Source organism: Camelus ferus, chromosome 10 (genome assembly GCF_009834535.1).
Source record: "Camelus ferus isolate YT-003-E chromosome 10, BCGSAC_Cfer_1.0, whole genome shotgun sequence".
In the NCBI taxonomy this organism is placed as follows: Eukaryota; Metazoa; Chordata; class Mammalia; order Artiodactyla; family Camelidae; genus Camelus; species Camelus ferus.
The window spans coordinates 65,619,842-65,643,035 of NC_045705.1; the positions used below are offsets into that span (position 1 = coordinate 65,619,842).

Here is a 23,194-nt window from a genome sequence, read left to right on the forward strand (position 1 = left end):
GTGAAAGGATCAGAGGGACGGCGTCAGGCTCGTCAGTCTCCACGCCCCTGCGTTTCTTGGAGTCAAGCCGGAGCTGGGAGGGCCTGGCCCCGTTCCTGGGTCATCATGGCTGTGTCCGCCCAGCTCTTGGTGCAGGAGTTGCAGATCTTCGGCCTAGAATGCGAAGAGGCTCTGATTGAGAGATGTGAGTCCCTTGACCCCTCCCCGGACCCCAGCTCGGGTCCACGCTCTTGCTCCATATTCCCAGTCACCTAGAACCAAAAAGGGAGTGCTTCCAAGTTTCCCCCCAAGCCCTCATGGGACTTCTCCATGTTTGTGAGATGAATTAAACTGAGTTTTGAGATTTGGGATGTGAGGACTTTGAAATGCCCACAGGAGTCTTTCTGCTTGGCTCCCAACTCAAAAATAAGAACATGAAGCACAATTTTAAATCAGTGCAGTTTCAGAAAGGTGGAATTGGGACAGGCCAGGTTCGCAGGAGGCTAGACAACATCTCTGAGGTTGGAAACTGTTTAAGCCTCAAAAACAAAGCAAGAGATGTTGGGGTTTTGAAATGTAGCTTTTTATTCCTGGCTTCTCCCTAAATGTCTGCTGATCGTCATTTCTCATCAAAGCTGTTGGTGATCTGTGCAAATATGAGTCCCTTGAAATGGGTTCCTAAAATTGAATTTTGGCTTGGGAAAGAACTTTAAGGAGGTTGTCAGCTGTTTCCAGATGGAGAAACAGATAAGGAGAGTTAGTTGCTTGAGCTGGTCTGTGAACCAGGTCTCCTGTCCCGCAGTCTAGTGCTCCATTATATTGGTTCATCGAATTGGTCAGGCTCTGGGACAGCGTACGGAGTTGGAAGCGAAGTCTTGGGAGATGTGGACGTTCTCAGTTTTAGAATCAGGATGATTGTACACCTGCCTTAATCATTCATCAACGCTTTGAACTTCTTTTTTAATATATAAAACCAGAACGCAAACATGATCATTTGTGAGAGACTAGAATACTGTTGCTTCCTTCTCCCCTGGGGCTGCACTGGCAACGCTGTTGGAATTCAAGACTTTGAATTCATAATCACTAACCTCAGTGGAACGTTAATCTTGTCTGACAGTCACCTTATTTCCCTGGTCTGTCCACTCTGAGTCTCCTGATGACTATTTTCTACCTTCTCCTTTAACAGCCTCTGTCCCACTCTCGCTCTCAGCTGATGAACTTACTTCCTGTTTCGATGAGAAAATAGGAATTAAAAAACTTCTTTAAGATACCACTATTACTTCCACTTCCCTGTGTTTGTGCCACCTACCTTGCCTCCTTCCCATTACAATGAAGAACTTCTCTGTATTTCTAGCAAAAGCCACAGCTTCCACTTGAGTCCTAAACTCCATTCCTTCTTACCTTCTTAAGGGCATCACTCCGGTCATTCTCTGCTCTTACGTGTTTTCTGTTTTTCTCTCTGTAAGATTTTTTTCCTAATAGTATAGAAATGTTGTTCTTATTCCCACCTTTTAAATACTGCATTGTCCCCAATTCTCACTCCAGTTCTCTCCTTCCCAATTACAGCAACCACCTCAAAAGGATTGCCTATACTTGCGTCTTCAAATTTTTCCTCCTTAAGCCCATTTCAGTCAGCTTTTTCATCTCCACCACTTCACTGAAACTGCTTCTTTCAGGGTTACCCACAACCTTCACCTGGCTAAAGCCAGTGATGAATTTTCAATCCTCATTTGGATGAATAGCAGCATTTAATGCTATTTATTGTGTCCTTTTCCTTTTTTTTTTTTTAATTTGTTTTTTTTTTTAATTGAAGTATAGTTAGTTCACAATGTTGTGTCCCTTTCTGGTGTACAGCATCATGTTTCAGTCATACATATACATACATATATTCCTTTTCATATTCTTTTTCATTATAGGTTACTGTAAGATATTGAATATAGTTCCCTGTGCTATGCAGGATAAACTTGTTGTTTATCTAATATTTTTCTCTTAGTTTCTTGGACACCCCTCCCAGGTGTTCTCCTATCTTGCTTGTCACCGCCTGCCTCTCAGGCTTTGCAGGTTCATCCCTATCCGAGCCCCAAGATACACTCACTGTCTTGGTGATCTTGCCTAGTCTCGTGGGTTTACATTCAGGTATTTGCTGATGATTTTCAAATTTGTATCTTAGCCCAGACCTTCTGCCTGAACTGCAGGCTGGTCTACTTACAAGAAGTCTCCAGTTGGATGTCGGATTGGTATCTCAAACTCCATGTGTCTAAAGCTAAGCTCCTGCTCCCTCTCCGCATAGTTCTTCCTGCTGCCTCCCCACCTGAGTTAATGGTAACTGCACCTTCCAGGTACTCAGGCTGAAAACACAGCATCATCCTTGACGCCTTTCTTTCCTCACACCTCACATCCAGTCAGCAAATCCCCCTGGCTTTACCTTCAGGATGTTTCCTGTCTGGAATCCAACCACTTCTTCCCTCCTCCATTGCCACCACCTTGATCTAAGCACCATCATCTCTCATCTGGATTTTGCCACGATTCTCTCAGGTGGTCCCCTGATTCTGCCCTTGTCCCCTTCAGACTGCTTAACACAGCAGCCAGGGTGAGCCTGTTAAGTGGAAGTCAGATCATGTTACTGTTCCGTTCACACCCTCTAGGGGTTTCCCAGCTTGCTCAGAGTAATGACAGTGGCCGACAGTCTGCACCCCCTTTACCCTTTCAACTCATCTTCTGTCTCCTTCCTCATTCCAGCCACAAAGGCCTTGCTGACCTTGCATCTCCTGAAAGCTCTTCCCCTCAACACTGCCTAACTCACTCCTTTACTTCCTTCAAGTCTTTACTCAAATGTTACCTCCTCAACGAAGCCTACCTTAGTCACCGTTTAAATTGCCAGCCCCTCCCCCAACTCCCTCATCCCTCTCCAGGCTTTATTTTTCTTCAAAGCACATTTAACCATCCAACGTACATATTTTCTTATTTGTTTGTTTTCTGTCTCCCCCAGTAGTAAGCTGCATGAGGAAGGGTCCGTCTCTTTCTCGTTCACTGCGTATTCTCCTGCGTAGAACAGTGCCTGTCCCTAGGGGGTGCTGAATAAATGCTGATTGAATAAATAGAGGATTATTTTCACTTCTCAAGTTGGAAGCTACAGGAAATGCAGTAAGTTCTTACGCGTCAAATTTTCCCTCCTGCAGTGGCAGAGCTGTGCGTTCTGTACGGGCAGAATGAGGAGGGGATGGTGGGCGAGCTGATAGCCTTCTGCACGAGCACTCGCAAAGACGGCCTCACCTCAGAGGTCCTGAACTCTTTTGAACATGAGGTAAGAACAAACTGTAAGCAAACTAATAATGTAATTGTTTCTGCTCATCCAGGAGGCGGCATGGTATATTGAGAAGAGTAGGGGCTTTGGATTCAGGCCTCTTATTTCTTATTTTGAGGGATTTTATATCTTTGATTGTATTTCAATTGCCTGTTATTACCTCATGGCTATGGAAGACACCTTCTTTATTACTTGACTATGGAATAATAACTCATTATCTTTTATTCCTCAGTTTCTGAGCAAAAGGCTGTCCAAAGCTGGGCACACTGCCTCCAGGGACAGCAGGCACGCAGGAGCCAGAGACATTGTTTCCATACAAGAGCTGTATCCTTTGCTGCTGAAGGCCTTTGCATCAAGCGACATACTGCATTTTATCATTTGTCTATCGTTGCACATGCAACTTAAAAACAATAAGTGTAACTAATACTCAGATTTCTTATTTAATCAACCCTTGCCTTAGATTTTGGGTGGAAGTTTATTGTTTCTCTTAACCAACGTTTTTAGAATTGAAGTGGAGGAGGAAGAGGAGACCCTCTTGAACTCTTACACCACCCCCTCCAAGGTGCGTGCACAGTGTTTGGAAATTACATTCTATAAGTCACATTTGTTTCTTTATTCTAAATATATTATCAGGAGGAGGGTATAGTTCAAGTGGTAGAGTATGCACGAGGTCCTGGGTTCAGTCCCCAGTACTTCCTCTAGAAATAGATTAAGTAAACCTAAATACCTCCCTCCCCCAGGACCCCTTAGAATAAAATTAAAAAAAAAAGAAAACTGAAATAAATGAATAAAAATAAAAATATTATCACACCATTTGAAGTTCTGAGGGAGAAAGTTAAACAATCGTACGGTTCCTACTGTATTTCCACTTGTGCGTCTTCCTTTCAGATCGCATACATAGATGTTTTTACATGATGGTAGTCTTTCCTTGTAGACAGTTATCCTACTTTCTTCAGTTAGCATATCATAGAATTTTTATAAATACAATTTCCCCATAATTACTCTTTTTTAACGGTTGCCTAGTTTTGTATCAAGTGGAAATACTATAACTGAATAATCCAATTCGAGTGTTGGACCCCACTGTGAGATGTGGAGTAGGGCAGTGGAAAAGCATTGCCCTCAAAGCCTGAGTCAAAGACCTAGGTGACCTTGGGTGAGTTGCTTTTCTCTCTCTGAGCTGCCATTTTCTTTCCTATGAAATCAGGGTTCATTCATTCATTTACTGAGCAGCTACTGTGTGCCAGGCACTGTACTAGACACTGGGTAAACTGGTGAATGAAGCAAGCATGGGTGTGCGCTGCCCTCAGGAAACTGACAGCCAGAGGATAACATCTCCTATTGCGGAAGGCTTGAAAATAAAATGAGTATGTGAAGTGCCAAGCCCAAAGCAGTGTATTCAGTAATAGTAGTTACCTTTTATAGGAAAGAAATTTTTGGAAATCCTTAAACAGGAGTAAGTGTTCATTTTTCAAAGTAAGTTACGCTGTAAGAAAGCAGGTGAGTAGTTTAGGTGAGCCTTTTGGGGAGCAAGAAAGCCAAAATGTTCACAGCACCAAAGTTGATTGTATCTTGGGGGGCTTTAAATGATCATTCAGCTCTCAGACTGATGCGTAAGTCAGATGCAAGTTCATTTAACTACCTGTTAAAGTATACCCCCTCTGATGGCTGGAATACCGTATTGAGGGCACCCCGTTCCTGCTACAAAAGTACTTAGGAGGCTCAATTACGGATCAAAATTTGTGACCACAGAATCAGAGCTAAGAGAGTTGGAGTGAAATGAGCAAATGATTTGAAATATGTGTCTGAAGCTCAGAGGAAGTGCAATTTGGGTCTGGGCTAGAGGCATGAAAAATGCTGAGAACCAGGCCCATCACATGGAAACTGCCCGACCACTGCCAGGCACCAGCGCAGCACAATGACAGTCAGAGCCCAACGTTGGCTCTGGTTCCCCAGCCCAGCAGCACCAGGGTGGGGTCTTGGGGGCAGGAGTGCCCTGGTACAGAGGTGACTTTGTCAGTGCTCTTAGCTCATCACCATTAAATATCTGGCTATGCAGTTGACACACTTGCCCCTGTGCTCACCATAACTCTCCCGGTTATAATTTGACTCCACACGTCCTGCCTGACAAGGGAGAGTTGTGTTAGCCTGAGGATTTGAAGTTCCCATGCTGTCGGCTTTATGTTTCTAATAAATGAATAAACTGGCATCCTGGGCTATAATTTGGGTTTCTGGCTGATGTGAGGGTATGAGACTCCGGTCCCTCTGTATTTCTCATTACAGGTAGATAAACTGGCACATAGTGTCATCAGTGAGTCTCCTGAGCTGGGTTAGAGGGAGCACATCCCTGAGGAACGTAACTGGAGCAGGTTTGCTGACACAGTCAGGTTTCACCACGAGGGCTGAGGCTGAGAGCTACAAGCCTCTGCTCTCTCCCCAAACCCTATCTTGTCCTAAGAGACAGACCTGGAATTCTGTAGCCCGCTGAATGTTAGAAAGGTCTTTCAGGAAAATAGTTTGAGGAAACATATCAAAACCATAAAATCTTTTCCATCCTTTGGCCCAGTAATCATCCCTAGTAAGAATCTCTCGTGGGGAAATAATCCGAATTATAGGAAAAGGCTATGTGTGTGAAGATGGCTGTCTCTGCATTACGTAGAATCACCAGAAATTACAAACAACCCGTACGTCCAGCAATAGAGATGTATTATATATCAATTCAATCATCACAGCTACTAAGAAGGATAAAGATTGTGACAATGTGGGAAAATGCTCATAATTAAAATAGAACAAAAAAATCAGTTATAACATGTTTATATCTAACTAAGATTGTAACTATTAGAATTTGTATTTAACTGGAAAAATATTAAAATGCTAGGAAGGAATATTTTTAAGTGGTTATTGTTTAAGGGAGGTAGCATAAGGGCCTTTTTAAAATCTAGTTTCCATTCCAGCTACCTGATGGTTTTGAATCCATTCTGCATGTGTCGCACAGTCACCCCAGTAGGCAGCTTTGGTGGCATGACTTAAACACGCAGCCAGGAGGAGCCCAAGGGCAGGGAAACGTCTGCAGGCTGGCCAGCCCCCTGGTTGCAGTCCAGGCGAGGATTTTGTCTTTTCTTGGCCACAGTCAGTTATCCCAGCCTTTGGGAAGCAATAGATCTTGGGACTGCATTTCACCCTTCATTCTGGGCATCTCTTTGGATTCTTGCTGATGAGCAAAACCCAGAAAACAGCAGTGACCATCAGTGAGGCATTTGCTAAATACTCTCCAAGTATGAGCTCAGCCATGTTATCTGCCCGGAGTCACTCCCTTCTTAAATTTTGAAAATGTGTTGTAGACTTTGCCAAAACAAGCAGTAACACGGTCCCATCCCTTGTCAGGAAAATGCGTCCACACAGGTCAAAACCAAACACATAGCAAAACTCAATGCTGTTCTGAAGCAAAGAGAAGTGGGGAAGAAAAGTGAACACGTGAGAGATTTGACAGGAGAGATTGCCTGCTTGGCAGTCCTTCTGGGGGAATGTTGTTGGCTTTTTTTCACAATTGCCTCCAAAGTGGAGACTGTACTGATGAATCCTGGGTTACAGTTGCTGAATGTCTCTGAGAGGTAACGCCTGGAAGGCAGGGCCTTAAGGAGAAGCAACCCTGGCCCAGCGTGTGCCCTTCGCTTGGGCACCGTTCTCCCTTACTTTCTAAGAAACTCTACCTTTAATTAGCAACTTGGGTCTAGAGAGACTGGACTCTTTTTCTGTTTTGTTTCCAGGGTTCTCAGAAGCGAGCTATCGCTACCCCAGAAACCCCCCTCACAAAGAGGAGCGTGTCTGCCCGGAGCCCCCATCAGCTCCTCTCGCCATCGAGTTTCTCTCCAAGGTATGCAGCACAGCTAATTCCGCTGCCAACCAGCAGGCCTGCCCGCCCCCTTCCCTGGTCACCTGGCGGAGGCCACCTCTGCAGCGTGACTCTGTGCATGTGGGTGGACGTTCACCTCTGCCGTGAACTGACCGGAAAGCCTGTTGCTCCCTGCCCTCCCTGCTTTCTCGTCCTGTGTGGAAAATTACTGTTTCTTATGGTAATTAAGGAAACTCGCTTTCCACCCACTTTTCTGGAGCTCATTTCCTAGATCAGGAACTGATATCTTCTACTGAAAGCAACCTGTCTATTTAGAAGTCTGGGAGGCCTACACGTCTTGCCAGTAGAGGCAAATAGGGTTCCACCTGCTTCTGTTAGTTCATTTGTTGTTGGGTTTCTTCTTTTTTTTTAGTCTAAAGTATTTATTTTTTTAAAAAAGAAAAGCACGTTTCTTTGTTCATAATGTTGCGTAACCTGTTTTTTGTTCCTCACTCAGGTTACAACTAGTTTCTGAGAGTTTTCTTGTCACTGTGAATCTACGCCGACTTAATTGGTATTTTATCCCTGCTGCCACCTCTGCCTGTAAATCCACAAAGACCACATGTGACTTTTTGAAATCTGTAAATGACACGTCTTCCGTGAGAGAATTCCATAGGCGAGAGCTCTGCTGAGTAGAAGAAAAGGTTTTCAGTGTTGCCCTGTCAGGACGAGGCTAAGGAGCAGAAATGTTAGCCAGCCAGGGACACACTCACTGCCAGGAGTCACTGCTTCAGGCTGAGCAGAGCTTCAGATTTTCCAGCCCTGTCATGTTAGAAAGGAGGCGATAGCCGTCATTCAAGACAAGCGGTAGTTGGAGTCAGAGGACAATTTGACTTTAGCGTGGTCCACTTCTGCTTTCAGGGGTTCTCCAACTGGCTTCTGAAGGGAACCTTCTAGATTTAGAAGGGCACCTTTGGAATGTGGTACACAGAGATGATTCTCACAGGTGTGCCTGCACTGTTAGAGCAGTTCTGTTCTCTCAACAAGCAACCCTCTGAAATCCAGATCTGTTTACAGCTGCCCTCACTCGAGCCTGTCACTGTGTCAAAGGGCCGGCTGTGATGCCCGCCCCACGGAGCCCCGCAGGGAGGTGCTTGGAGAAGCCGGCGATGTACCGCCCAGTCATTTTGTGATGCACGCTCATAAAGCTGACATCAGAAACTGGTTTTGTAATTTAGGAAAGTAACTTCTAAATTATTCAGGCAGAGGCAGGCTGGAGACTGGTAATTAATTGAGCTCGTTTTCTGTGGCCTCTGTAGAAAGAAGGGATGGCAGCACCCGCTGCAGGGGAGCCCACGTAGGACCAGTTCCTGCAGTTTTGGTGCGTGAAATGAAGCCCACTTTAATCAGGCCTGTCTCTAAGTTCTGTTCACAGCTGAAGGGTTGGAAGCCCCCACTGTCCTCTGAGCAGATCAGGAGCACCCGTGTGTCCTTGGAGGTGTGATTTATCAACCAGTAAGTGGAAATACGAGAACTTGTCAGTTGAGACTTGGAGAATGGGAGTGTTTGTTCAACAGCTGACTGAATTCATTCCACGTCCACCTCCAATGACACTGGGGAAAGTTGATTCATTTCATTTAGCCTCATTTTGTTGTGGTTTCTACCGTGACCTGTATTGTGAGGTATGATTATGCACAGCAACTTTTGGCTTACCCACCATTCTGGGCTCCGATGTTGTTCTAGTAAATGCTAAAAATTCCTAAGAAAGAAAAGAAAATGTGGTACTCAAAACTTGCTTTTGAATCAGTTCAGGGTTTGGGTTTTGTTTCACTTTGTTTAGTGTTAAGCCAAGGGAAGACCTGTTAAAATATGTCTGTCTCTAAACTTCTCTAAACACTTCTGGTATTCCTCAGCCTGGTATTCCTCAGCCCCCCTCATTCCTGAAATTCCTTAAAGGTCCAGGATATCCAAACCCATAAGCTGATTAAATTTATAAAATGTGCGGCCAGCCTGACGTTTCTCTGATCCCCATTTCCAGAAGGTGACTTCAGTTTAGTCCTCCCTCCTTTTAGACATGAACACAGTAATGTTAATGTCTTTTGCTTCCATTTAGCGCTACTCCCTCTCAGAAATACAACTCGAGAAGTAACGGAGGAGAGGTGGTTACCTCCTTTGGCTCAGTGCAGGGGGTATCTTGGTCTGGGAGAGGAGGAGCCAGTAACGTCAGCCTGAAGGTCTTGGGGTCTCCAGAGTCACTAACCAGGAGCTACAAATCGATGTTTCAGAAGCTCCTAGACATTCGAGAAGGTAATTATTTTTCTCTTTGAAATTCTGAAGGATATAAAACTACCTGGAAGTGTTTCAAGTCTGTAACAAAGCTTCAGCTAGGCTGGTAGAACAAGTTTCAAGGTTGCCTTTTACTATATAGGTTGGTAGATGTCCTCTGGGTGCCCCTGTTAGTAAAGGGACATGAAGTGATATGCTTTATATATAGAAATCTTTTTTACTTATTTATTATTGTATTATTTAATTACTTTATTTTGGCTGGGGTGGGTAATTAGGTTTATTTATTTTTAGAGGAGATACTGGGGATTGAACCCAGGACCTCATGCATTCGCTCTACCACTTGAGTTATACCCTCCCTCTGTGATACTCTTAATAATTCTCCCAAATCACATCACTTTACCATTTCCCAGTAACAACCACTTGAACGGTGTGAAGGAAGCCAATTAAAGTAGTAAAGGGAGCAGACATTTATGGCTTTTTCCTTGTGAAGAATGGAAGGTTCTCCAGGTTGGGCTTGGCTTTCCCTAAAGCTCCCTGACGACCTGAGTGAGAGGAAGGCTGGGTGGGAGCCAGGCTGACTCTGGGATCATGCCCCGTGGCCCCCTGTGGCCACATGGAAGGTGGGGTTCAGCCAATGTCAGGAAATTGACTAGGGCTTCAGAAAATACAGCCTGGCCGGTATCCTAGGCACCCTTCCCGCTTCTGTAAAATGACTAACTTTAATGTTTTACAAGATGCTGTATTTTCTCTTCTTGGCAAGTAAAATGTCTTAAACACATTTTTTCCCCTCTGGGATTTCAGTTCTGACCTATAAGATAGAAGAACTTGGCAGTGAACTCAAGGAACATTACAAGATTGAGGCTTTTACTCCTCTTCTAGTCCCAGCACAAGTAAGAGTTACTCTAATTGTCCTTCCTAATCGATATTTTTAAATTGACGGTCAAACGGCATTCTCCTGCTTCCTTTCACTTCGTGTCTACATTCTAGTTAGAACATCTGTCTTGGATGAATTTGGTAACTTGTGTCCTTCTGAAGAAGAATTTATAAGTGCTTTCTGGTTTTGTGACCAGAGAAGGTCATTTTCTTTCCACTTGGATTAGGGTCTTGCATATAAGCAAAGATCGAGGGCCTTAAGCATCCAGGTACCAGGATATAAGGGCAGCAGTAAGGATAGGATTTCCAGAAACGGAGACTCACAGCCTCTCCCCTTCTTTGGTCTTTGTCATTAGGGACTGGCTGCTGGCATGTACCAGTGCTTTCTCTCTAGGCTGTATTTTCAGTCTAAGGTGAGATGTGTTCTAGAAGATTCTTTAGGGTACCTCTGTCTTATGTTTGCATTCAGAGTTGGAGAAATTGGAGTTGCAGTTGGAGAAGATATGTAAAGACCATGTCATATAAGGAAGTTTCGGAGGAATTGGGAGGAAGTAGTGGAGGGGAGGCTGGGACGTACGATCTCGTTGGGAAAGATTAGACTTCCTTGGTTTGCCCCCCAGGAGTGGGATCAGGACAGAGGAAGCCACAGAGAGAGTAATTTCAGCTCAGTTTAGTGAAGAACTTCCTGTTAAGAGGCTGTATGCTGTGTGGTTAAGGATATGGCCCTGGGGTCAAACTCCTGGGCTTCAAACCCAGGCTTCCCCCATTGTTTGACCTTGCCTAAAATGCCTAACCTTTCAGTTGCTGTTTTTTCTCATCTGTAACATGGATGCAGTCATAGTATCCACGTCACGGTTGTGAGGATTAAATGAGTTAATACCCACAGGCCTGTAGAACAGTGCCTGTGTTTAGTGAACTCAGTAAACGACAGCTGTTACTAACAGTTATCCAGAGGTCAGGGAGTGGGCTGCCGAGGGGGCAATTCCCCTTCGCTGGAGATGCTCCAGCTTAGGCAGCCACTTAGAAGGGTCCAGGCCTTGGGTGGTGGATGGACCAGATGCCCCTTAAGGGTTCTTCCACCCCTGGGAGCCAGTGATGATGCTGGTGGTCGCCTTGGGCTCAAAATGATGCCCCACCAAGAAAAACGTGCATTGCTGTTTGGGGTCCGTTTTGCTCTTCACCATATTGACCAGATTTTGAGCCCCTGTGCCAGAGACTGCTGTTCTTATGTGCCCCTTCGGTAGGAGCCCGTCACTCTGCTGGGCCAGATCGGCTGTGACAGCAACGGGAAGCTGAACCATAAGTCGGTGATTCTTGAGGGAGACCGGGAACACTCCTCAGGCGCTCAGATCCCAGTGGATCTCTCTGAGCTCAAAGAATATTCTCTGTTTCCTGGACAGGTGAGATCGGAGTGTCTCCACCGGGGTGTGGGCGTGCTGTTTGCTCCACAGTACGTGTGGTGGGCTGTGGCTCTAGGAGGAAGCATTTTGTCACCAGCCAGCTGCCCCTCGCTTTTGACCTCTGGTGCCCAGTGGTGTAGCTGGTGCACAGGCCTGAGAGCAGACGCCGGTGTGGGGATTCCCGCCTTTCCCTGCCTGCTCGGACCGTCGCTCCGGCATCTGCCAGCAGGTTCCAGTCCCAGCCCCACCCCACAAGGCGGTGATTATGGAGATGGTACTTAACCCCTCAAAGCCAGCGTGTCCTCATCTGTAAAATGGAGATAAGAATTCTTACCTCATAGGAGTGTTGTAAAAATGAGATTGCTCTGTAGAGCATAATTATTACATGACCATAACCCCCTTGATTTGTTTTCTAGAAAAATACCCCCAAGGTTACAATTACAGAGTAAGAGCAGCTGGACAATACTTTTAACTATATCAGAATAGCTTAGTCCAGGCCTCCTGTCTGCCGCCCCTGCTTTACAAGCTTGTCTGCTGCCTGTCTTTCAGGTTGTGGTTGTGGAAGGAATCAACACCACTGGTAGAAAACTTGTTGCCACCAGACTCTACGAGGTACCTGTGTGCCCCTCCCTTTTCCCCGGTGTGCCACAGGCACAGTGTGTGCGGCTGTCTGTCCTAGAACCCGTCCTTTGTAAGAGCCCGTTTATTTGCTTCTCAATTTTCTGTAGAGTGGGACCTACCTCTAGGTCAGGGCTTTGCAAAGTGTTCCGCTGAAGGGCAAGACAGTAAATATTTTAGGCTCTGCAGGCCACACAGTCTCTGTCATAATGTCGACCCTGCTGTCGTAGCACAAAAGCAGCCACAGACAACGGAGAAGCCAGCAAGTGTGGCTCTGTGCCAGTTTGCTTACAGAGACAGGCGGTAGCCAGATTTGGCCCACAGCCTGTAGCTTACCTGTCCCTGCTGTAGCCAGTAGCCCTCCACAGATTTCCAGAGGATGCAGGGAAAAGTGGCAGGTACCCTCCTCTCCCATCCTCGCCCAGCAGGACCCTGTGCCTTCAGGTTCCTGTTTTGCTACCGCTTTTTGCTAGGTGTTTCGTGAGTTTAGCCGTGACCTCCCACTACCTGGGTTTCTTTGCCACTCTGAGCAGTATGGGAAAATGACAGGACTGTCAGTTTTGTGGGCTTTTAACTCCAGGGAGCAAGACACCAGCAAACCCACCCCTGTTCAGTACCCACCCCTTTCCTGACCAAAGGCAGTGCCTGGGGCAAGACCTCACAGTAGCTTCTCTCCTATTTGAAGGGCGTGCCGCTTCCATTCCATCAGCCCACTGAGGAGGCTGGAGGTAAGCTTTGCTTCAAAAGTTGTTTTGCCAACATTGAGGGTGGAGGGTGGTGGGCAATGGTCCAGGAGTGCAGTTCCTCGGGCCCCGGGAAAGCTTCCAAAGCTGTTTGAGAGCAGCGTGCCGGAGCTCTGAGGGCAACTGCAGACTGGTGGTGTTACAGGCCCTGTGAAGAAGGCCAGGGATCTGAGCTTTGTCAGCATTATCACCCACGTTCTGACTCCACAAGGTGTGTCATTTAAAGACTCATGTTTAACAGGTATTTGAAGATTGCTTTGAAAAGGGGAAAGAGCATCAGCTTATTATCATTATTTTTTAAAGAGCAGCAATTTAAAAAAGAATTTTCTTTAAATGCCGTGTAATATCCTGGATTGGATCCTGGAAGAGAAAAGGGACATTAGTGGAAAAACTAGTGACATTTAAATAAAGTCAGGAGTTAACAGTAGTACGCCAGTGTTAATTCCTTGATTTTGTCAAATGTATCGTCGTTATGTCAGATGTTAACATTCGTGGATCCTGGGCGGAAGGTGTACATACGGGAACTCTACTATGGAACTTTGGAACTTCTCTACAATTCTCAAGTTATTCCAAAATAAATTTATTTAAAAGTTAGACAAATTTCAGTGGAGGAAGGGTATAGCTCAGTAGTAGAGTGTGTGCCTAGCAAGCACAAGGCCCTGGGTTCAATCTCTAGTTAATCTTCCATTAAAAAAAAATAAAACCTAATTACCTCCCGTAGAACCGCCCCTCCCCCCGCCAAAAAAAGTATACAATGCTGTATGTCAACTGTATCTCAGTAAAACTGGAAGAAAAAGAGAGACTGATGTTTTTAAAAATTAGATTTCTCAGAAAGCCGAGAGTTATTTGGTAACTAACCTAGATGGGAAAAGACAAACGCTTTAATAAACTTTGCTTCAGAAATAATTCCAAGCATTTTTGTAAGAAGAGCAGAAGATTATTAAGGATTAGCAGTGAGATACAGGCTCACCCCTCCACATTAATACTGTGTGAGTTCATTCTTAAAAGACAACCTGGAATCAGGAATGAAATTTAGGAGTTTCTGACATTGCACATTCTGTCAGAAAATAAGTGTTTATGGCAACAAGCGTGCTGATGTGAGATTGACTTCAGGGAACGAGCAGGGCTGAGATGCCTGAGCTGTGGCAGGGAAGCCTCTGGAAGCTGTTGAATAGGCTGTTATGGACTCAATGTAATCAATCACAAGGGTGCTTTTAAGAGGGAGGACAGGAGGGTGATACTCAGAGAGATTAGGAATGTTAGGCTGCTGGTTTTCAGGGTGGAAGAGGGGCCGTGAGCCAAAGACTGCCAGCAGCCTCCAGCAGCTGGAAAGGGCCAGGAGACAGACTCTCCCCAAGAGCTCCAGAAGGAGTGCAGCCCTGCCCACACCTTGATTTTGGGATTTCTGACCTCTAGGACTATAAGATAACAAGTGTATGTTGTTCGAAGCCATGAGATTTGTGGTGAGTTGTTACAGCAGCCACAGGAAACTAATACAGCTGCATATTAAGAAGTCAGGTTCTCTGGGTTTCGTTGTTGTGAGCTATGGAACCCAGTCCAAACTAACTTAAGAAAAAGAGATTTTGTTAGGGGAGGTCCAGGTAGCTCATGGACTAGAAAGGTGGCTGGAAATTCAGGCTTCTAACCCGTATTAGGGTTTAGTAACTCTAGGGGTCCAGGTGGGAGGAGTTACCCAACTACCTCATCCAAGCACCTCTACTGGGATGGGTCAGCGCCAACCTTTTTTCTGTCCTTGGATGGTTTACCTTTAGACTCCACAACCCAGAGGAGAGTGTGAAGGACTTAAACTGGGTTGCGTGCCTGCTCCTTGGCTAGGTGAGGACAGTGCACCTGGTTGATAGCCCCACCTCAACTGCCTTATGGAGGCACGGCTGATCCTCCCAAAAGAAAGCAGATGCTGTGAGGAGAAGGTCGGCAAAACAGTGCCCCTGTGCCCCATCACACAGGAATCCCCGTTCCAAGCCTCGCACCCACCTGTCTCCCTGCGCTCCTCAGTATGCCACATTCTCCAGCTGCACTCACCACCCGCTAGCCCTTCACACTGAGCACTCTCAAATCTTGCCCTTGCTCCCGGAAAACTACTTACAAGTGTAAGCAAAGTGAAATCAAATGTAAGCAAAGTCACAAAAAGATAAATCCTATATGGTTCCTCTTAGACGAGGTTCCTAGAGTCAAAAATCATAGAAGCCGACAGTAGGATGGTGGTTGCCAGGGGCTGGGGGAGGGAGGGTGGGGAGCTGGTGTCTAGTGGGTACAGAGTTTCACTTATACAAGGTGGAAAGTGATGTGGAGAGGGGGTGGGGGGAATAATTGCACAACATTATGAATTTATTTAATATCACAAAAAAGTTTACTTAAAAATGGTGAAGATGGTAAATTTTATGTTATGTGTATTTTACCACAATAAAAAGAAATGCCGCAGGGAAACCACGTAAGTGAATGTCGCTTTGCTCCGTCCTGCCCTCACCTCCACTCCCCACCTCACTCGCGCACTGCCGGTAGAGCGTCTGTCGAGTTCTAGTTACTTGCGTGCTTATCCCTCCCTGCCTGCTGGTGGAGGATTCTTTGAGGGTAGGATGAAGTCTTACTCTTCTTGGATTCCAGTGTTGCACACATTAGGAGGCTCAATCAGTTGAATCCTGTGGCATCTTTCCCTAACTGTCCTTCCTGCCCTCATCCCAGTGTCTTCTCGTCAACACCTTAACTATCCGTTGTCTTAGATTCTGAGCAGATCATGGTCCTGGTGGCCTGTGGACCGTACACCACGTCTGACAGCATCACATTTGACCCGCTGCTTGACCTGATTGCTGTCATCAACCGAGACCGGCCGGATGTCTGCATCCTGGTAGGCAGCCCTGCTGGGACAGCTTTGCTTGGGGAGGCACCAGCGGGGAAACTGGGGAGCTGGTCTTAGAAAAAAGTCTAATGAGGTTCTACATTTTTAGGAAGTGGGTCAGACTCTCCTCCTTTTTAAAAATACTTTTTAGTTCTTAGTCTACATCTTTGGCAAGGTGTGTATGGTCTTAATCCAAAAGCCCAAGATTTTTTTGCCATTCTTCATTGATTTTATGGCATTCTCACCTCTGTCTTATCACTCCAACTTGTGAGCTAATCTCTCTGAAAGCTCAAAGTTCCTGCATGGAGGTAGATTTCCCCTGCTGGGTTGAGAAGGAAAAAGCCCACTATTGTAGGAGGCAGTGCAGCTAGTTTTGGGGCCCCAGTGGCCCCCTCCATCCAAGGCTCAGCTCCTTCTGCCTGTGATATTGGCTGAGCGCCCCAAACCCATCTGCCTCCTGTTCCAGGCTCTATAGGCGGCCTTGGAGGGACACGTGGGTCCTGGGCAGAGAGCTGCTAGGAGAGGTTATGGGAAGGTGCTCACAGACCCATGTGGTTCTCATTGGTTCTTTTGGTACCTTTGTTTCCACCCCCACCCCCACCCCGGCTTATTTGCAGTTTGGACCTTTCCTGGATGCTAAGCATGAACAGGTTGAGGTGAGTGACTAGGGTTGGGGTGGGGGAGATACCAGATACCTGCACTCAGTTGAGCCCTTGCTGTTACTTTCATCTTGGAGTTTATCCTGCATCTGTTACAACCTAAATGAATCCCTGTGGCTTATTAGGAATACATTATTGCAGGGCATTTTTAATAAAGATACTGAATTTAAGGGCATCATTTAAGGGCACCAGAATACAAAGTTTGGAAGCTGGGGCGGGGGTTACAAATATCCGAGCCTGTCGCTGAGGCACAGGTGTAGGGGCAGGCACGGTGTCACTGGGTCCTGGAGCTGTGCCAGTGAGAGGACCTTCCTGGCTGCTCCCCTCAACTCCATGACCCACGTCTTGCTGTCCTTTAAGCATAAAACACAAATGGCCCTTCTGAGGACATTTCCTCCCTTTGTCTCAGGGGAGACACAACCCACAGAAAAGACTGTACAGTGCTCTTCTTCCTAGTCTTTCCTGTAGCTCACATTCAGGAAGGTTAATTCTTCCCCCATCTCCTTTCCTGCTGCCAACTACACTCCACTCCTGGAGGACAGAGACCACAGCTTTTCCATCTTTGCATCTCTCCTTCAGCTCCTTGTTCAGCGGCTGGTGCCCAGGGTCACCTAACAGACACTCAGCAAGTGAACAGACGCCGGCCATCTGCCCTCTAAGTCTGTCTCCTTTCTGTTCTTGCAGAGCTGTCTACTGACAAGCCCATTTGAGGATGTTTTCAAGCAATGTCTACGAACAATTATCGAAGGGACACGAAGGTCAGAATTCAAAACGCTGAACAGAACCTTAAGCTTCCCAAGTTTCTCCAGGGCTTCCCGTTCAGAAGTCATGGCAGTTCCCATCCTTTCATGCTTTTGAACAGAGATCAGATAAAACTCTTGAACTTCAAGTGCACCGATGCCGAGAGGCATCTTTGTAAAACACAGAGATAAACACACTTGAAAGGAGAAGGCTACACAGGCTTTCTCTCTTCCCTTGCTCTTTCTTTACTTCCTTCCTTTTCTCCCGCCTTTTGTGTAAACTCATATTCCTCAGGGATCTTCCCGGATGCTGCTGAGGAGTGTTTGATGACTTACACAACCAAATCCCAGGGGGCCCTAATGGCTCGTTGTGTGAGCAGGAGTTTTGGGGTAAGCCCGAGTCCTTCCCCGAGTGCATGCTTCCCCCTGTTTTGAGGGCACTGCCAGTGCCTCAAGTGAGCCATGGTAGAAACTCATGGGGGAGGGAACCTTGAATCCTTGCCAGGGACCAAGAGACGGAACTGTGAAAGGCCACAGCAGCGAGGAGAGATGGCAGTTCTAATTTGAGAGCAGAGTCTATTCCAGGAAGAGTCTAAAGCTAGAAGTAGAAAGTTTTTCAGGAAGCTGACACCCCCACTTCCTGTCCCTCCCATCCAGAACCAGGGTTTGCAACAAATTGGTACAGGTGGACATCCTCTGGGGATGTGCCTCCCTGCAGCTGAGCGCATCAAAAACAAGCATTCCTGAGGCTAAGCTTTTAAAAATAAGTCTGTAACAAAGGTTGTTTTTAAAATAAGATGTATAATCTTCTGCCCTCTGGCCGTGAGAACTGATTCCAGAGTCGATTCGTTGTAATACTACCTTCTTGCACCAGCAGCGTGAGCCAGTGTTGGACGTAGGACTGGGGAGGAACACTCCCTAACTGACCCCAGAGTCAGGGCACTGGAGTCGTGCCAGTGACATCCTGCAGCTGGACCTGCCCCTCCCTCCCTGCCTCCCTTCCTCCAAGGGAGATAACACAAGTGCCTTCCCTCTTGCTTCCCAGATTTGTTGTGACCCTAAAGGAGGTTGTCAGACGTGGAGAAGCCACACGCTTCTCGGGAGATACATCCCCAAAAACCAGGAGCAGGGGTGGTGCCCCTGTTTTGTCAGCCCTAGGTCCCCTCTGGGATAGGCAGGGACTTTGGGGCAGGGCCCCAGCACTGGCTGGGTGCTTTCAGTTTGAGTTTGGGTTCTGCTTTTGGTTCCTCCCCCATGTGGTATTGACAGCAGCGGTACAAACAAAGAACAAGCAGGCATTGTTACGGGGGGGTGAGCTCCCAGCACCACCAGGCACTTTCATCTGCAGCCAGTGTGCGCCTCGGGGGAGGGGAGCTGTCCCGCCCTTCCCAATACAGTATATCCACGGAGCTCTTCGGGGGAATGTAGTTTTATTCTGAGAGGTCAGAAACAGAGCATTAAGCTGATTTATCGGTAGAAACCAGAGCCAATGAAGAAGAACCTCCCTCCTAAGAGCTGAGAAAACCCAGGAGCTCACGTCCTGCTTGAGGGAGCGGCTGCGAGGACCCTCCCACCATGATGTATGAGGTTGTGCAATGCTCAGCATAGTTGGAATTTTCTCTCAGATCCCTCCCCCTCCAGCCGGTCTAACCATGAGCAGGAGGGCCATTTCCTCCTCAGCCGCTGCTCTTCCAGCGTCTGCGCGAAACAGAGCAGTTCCATCTCTTAACAGCGGCCAGCTGTACCTCCGCTCTCTGTGTCTCCCACAGACCGTGAGCCCCAGGGATCTGGAGCACAGGCTGTCCCCATCAGGTCACCCCCGGCCTCTTTACCAGACTTCGGCACCCAAATCTGTGGACTTGAACAATTACAGGGATGGGGGACTATAACTAATTTGCCAAGTACCTTTGGTCTTAAGATTCTGATTTTCTGTTGCAAAAGTCTGACAATCGAGTGACAAGTGTGACAGCCATCACCAACACTTTATCCCATACAAGAGGCAGCTATGTACCTGTATAGGACCTGTCCCTGCACCTGGGAAGGCCACAGCATTTTAAGCAAGAGAAGGAGCTGGGAGTAAGAGCTATTGGTAGATGTCAAACATGCCCCCAAAGTAACACTTCACTCCTGTTGGTTTTCATAGGCCCCTGTGCCAGGGACAGCTGAGCCAACCTAGGAGTCAGGGTTTTTCCTTCCTGTTTGGTGGCTGAGGAGGATAAAGAGTTGTCCTCTACAGTTAAGGGGTTTTTCTTCACTTATATGTTGTAACCCTAGAGATTCTCCTTCTGCCTCCATCAAACGAAACATCTGTCATCTCTGCTTTTACTGTTGCTCTTAGATACTTCTTTCATTTTTGCAAGACAGTCTGATGAGAAGTAAAAACCGAAGGCATTGATTCTCCGAGCGAGAGAGGAGGGTGGGCTCTGGGAGAAGCCAGTTGGGTCTCCCCGCCCCGGATCGACTGGCATGCCTGGTCCCTCTCTAGGGAAGAGCCCGCAGTCAGGGAGGCTGCATGATGCCTAAAAGCTGCAACTGTTCAGTGTGAAGTCAGAACTGTGGCTCCAGCTCTGGCTCTAAGGATTTCGGGTCAGACCCTTTTCTTTCTAGATTTCCTATACCTCAAATTCTTCTCCCCTTTTTCTCCCAAACAGTAGTCCCCCCTCTCTCCAGCGGAACATCACAGGGAGCCAGGAGGAAGTATGCTCTGGGCGGCCCACACACTGAAGTGGTCATGTGTAAATTAGTACAAACTGTATTTCATTCACAATCTGTTCGTAGAAGAGTTCGGTCCTGAAATTCTTCTGTGGATGTGGGGTCTTGTATCAAGCTGTGACACTTGCATTCTGTCACCCAGCTGTCCTCACTCAATGCACTCATTTTCCTTCCATTTCTGGCGGTTTTTTGGCCAAGTAGCTCCGGCTCCCACCTGGTCTTCGTCCCGTCGCTAAGAGACGTGCACCACGAGCCCGTGTACCCACAGCCTCCCTTCAGCTGCCCCGACCTGCCTCGAGAGGACAAAAAGGTACCAGCGTCCCCTCCTTGACCAGCGAGCAGCCAGAATCGAAGGTGGCCCAGTGCTGGCCCGGGAGTGGGGTGGGGATGCCTTTTTGAGGCATGCTTAGGGCCTGCGTCTTAAGCACCTCTTTATAACAGGCAGATGTGTGATTCACTGTACGTTGGTTTGGTCCCCCTTTCAGGGATCTCCCCAGCCCTTGAAGACACCCCCCCAGCTTGCATGGAGAAGAAGTTTCTGGCTTTGGTTTGCAAATGTCCCACCCCTTCCCATTTTAGCGCGTGCAGTTTGTGTCTGAGCCCTGCACCCTCTCCATAAATGGAGTGATCTTTGGCTTGACGTCCACCGATCTGCTGTTCCACATGGGGGCTGAGGAGATCAGTAGGTAAGACGTGTATTCCAGCCCAGCTGGCAAGACGCTGACCCTCGGATCCTGGTCCTTTCCTTGGCCAGGGGGCTACTTGGCAGAGTCATGAGCGGGCAGCCCTCAGAGCAGCACTTTCTGCCAAACCCTTTGACCACTGAGTTTCCAGGTGCCCACAGGGAGCATTTGGCCCGTGTGTTTCTGTTACCACTTGTCTCTACAGTGTTTGAGACCCTGAAGAAACACCTTCATTCCATCTTCGCACTTAATTTATCATCATAGAAATTCATCTGCTTTTCTTCATTTGCCACATCTGTGACTTAAATAAGATGTCCCACTTGTGGAAGATGACTGTGAATTTACCCACGGGGTGTTCTCCCTCCCAGAACAGTGTGTAGCTCTGCAGAGGATCAGATGCCGCAGCCGAATCTGTTGAGCTGCACTTCAGCAGTTCAGCTCTCCCATCGCCTGGGATGGAGAGGCGGGAGAAGCAGTTCGTGTGTTGAGTGAGACGGGTGCGCTGATTGGCTCTGGCTTGAGGGGCGAGGGTCACACTGGTGCAGACCTCGCCACGGGGCTGCTAATGACCTGTCTCGGCCCTGATCACAGGGGGCTCCCACTGTTTTGCCACTGAACCCAGCATCCGGCTCCCCTCTTGTGTGGAAACAGACCGAGCCATTTATGGGCGGGTCTTTAAACTTCCCCAGAGGTACCTTCTTGTCACAGGCCTTGGCCACATCGCTTCTCTCTAGTTTAATAAATCCTCGAGTCCTCCCTGAAGAGAAGCAAGCACTGAAAAACCAGGTTCTACACTCCTTTTCTTGCTTTTTTTCCTTTCCCAGTTCTTCTGGAACTTCAGACAGATTCAGCCGAATACTCAAGCACATCCTGACCCAGAGGAGGTGAGCCCACCCGCTGGAAGAGCTGACTGCGAAGAGAGTGCTTTGGGGTCACTGAGCTCTGACACATTTGACTGAGAGCCTTCCCTGGGCTAGCACCAGGGAACTCCACCCTGGGGTGACAAGCCTGTACCCTGTCCCCCAAACCCAGAGGGGAAAGGAACAGATGGTCTGTGGAAGCTGGAGACCAGTGACACGGAGGGATCCTTTGGGGAGGGGCCCCAAATCCGCTGCTGCTAACGTTTCTCTCTGTCTCTGCAGCTACTACCCGCTCTACCCGCCCCAGGAGGACGCGGCCATTGACTACGACCATCTCTATGCCTGTGCACAGCTGCCCGTCACCCCAGATGTCTTCATCACCCCTTCCGAGCTGAGATACTTCGTGAAGGTGGGTGTGAACTCCGCTGTTTCCCAGAAATACCAGAGCCAATCTCTGACTCCCTTCTAGTCTAGAAGTACCAGCTCTCCCTCCTCAAGGGTCTCCTGCCCGGCACGGAGGCCTCCTCTCTTGGGGGGAGGTGGTAGGGCTAGAAAACAAATCTGTTAGTAAAATGCTTAAGTAAGCAGCGTCCCCTCACTGCCCTCTCCCCCCAGAGCATGGTGCTCTGTCGGCCCAGCTTGGGAGCCCCGGGGGCAGGTGGGAAGGCCCTCAAACTATGGTTCTCATACACACACACACAACACACACCCCAATTCTGATATGACCTCCAAGCAGCTTTCTCATCCTCACCTCTGCCGCCTGAGGCCTTGCCCTAAGGATCAGATCCTCACAGGAAATTCACCTGACCAATGCCCTCTTGCCAAACCAGCCACTTCAGCCCCAAGAGGTAAACTTTTTTCACATTGAAAAACAAATAGATCAAGTTTGTCTCCAAGTTTGGGAGCTGACCGTCCGCCTGCCGAGTCTCCTTCTTTTGTCTGTTTCAGAGACTCAAAAGGCATTCAGAGTTTTCCAATATTAAGTTAATTTATTTGACTTCACAAGTGTTTTGTTGCCTTCATTTCCATTTTATAAAATCCTCTTTGGGGTCTGTTACATGATTCCAGCGTTTTCACATCAGTCTTGCTAGTTTTGGCCTTTCTTTTCTCTCCCCAGGATGTCCTCGGCTGCATCTGTGTGAATCCTGGGCGCCTCACCAAAGGACAGGTGGGGGGCACCTTTGGCCGACTCTACATCAGGAGGCAGCCGGCAGACAGTGGCGAGGGGAGGCGGAGTCCGTGTGCTGCCGCCCAGGTGGTCAGAATCTGAGGCTCGGCCCTTTGCATCTCCCACTGTGCGGGCCTCCAAGACATCTAAAGCCTGGGAGCAGCCCTCCAACAAGATCCCGCCCGTGGAAGGAGAGGAGGCAGCCAGCTGGGGAGGAGAGGGCCGCGGGCAGCGGGCCCAGTGGGAAGGCCTGGTGCAGCTGGACCTCCACCCTGAGCTGGGCTTCTCTAGAAGAAAGCTATTGTTTCATCATGGACACGTGGAGTCCAGAGTGAATTGGCCGTGGATGCAGCACATTCAGGAAAGTCAAGGCTTTGCAGTTTCCTACATGAGTCAGACACAGAAACAACTTTTGGAGAAATGAAAATAAATTCTGTAACTTCTGAGTCTAATCTTTCTTCTGTCCCTTTTTCCTGGTGAACA

At 47.7% G+C, this 23,194-nt stretch overlaps 1 protein-coding gene across 3 annotated transcripts; it reads left to right on the forward strand.

The window, feature by feature from the left end:
* Positions 1-39: 39 nt before the first annotated feature.
* POLA2 (DNA polymerase alpha 2, accessory subunit) lies at positions 40-23,163 on the forward strand. Of its 3 annotated transcripts, XM_006179542.3 has the most exons (18): positions 40-184; positions 3,159-3,283; positions 3,516-3,607; positions 3,788-3,845; positions 7,048-7,154; positions 9,226-9,419; positions 10,200-10,288; positions 11,516-11,671; positions 12,221-12,283; positions 12,975-13,017; positions 15,774-15,898; positions 16,507-16,545; positions 17,233-17,306; positions 20,202-20,310; positions 20,580-20,686; positions 21,508-21,567; positions 21,826-21,952; positions 22,661-23,163. In XM_006179542.3, the coding sequence occupies exons 1-18, from the start codon at positions 106-108 to the stop codon at positions 22,811-22,813; spliced, it is 1,800 nt and encodes a 599-aa protein (XP_006179604.2). In that variant the 5' UTR covers positions 40-105; the 3' UTR covers positions 22,814-23,163. The 3 variants fall into 3 exon arrangements, 2 of the variants coding, with proteins under 2 accessions (XP_006179604.2, XP_014410423.2); XM_014554937.2 differs by lacking the exon at positions 16,507-16,545; XR_004323433.1 differs by lacking the exons at positions 21,826-21,952; positions 22,661-23,163 and having other exon boundaries at positions 20,486-20,686.
* Positions 23,164-23,194: the final 31 nt, after the last annotated feature.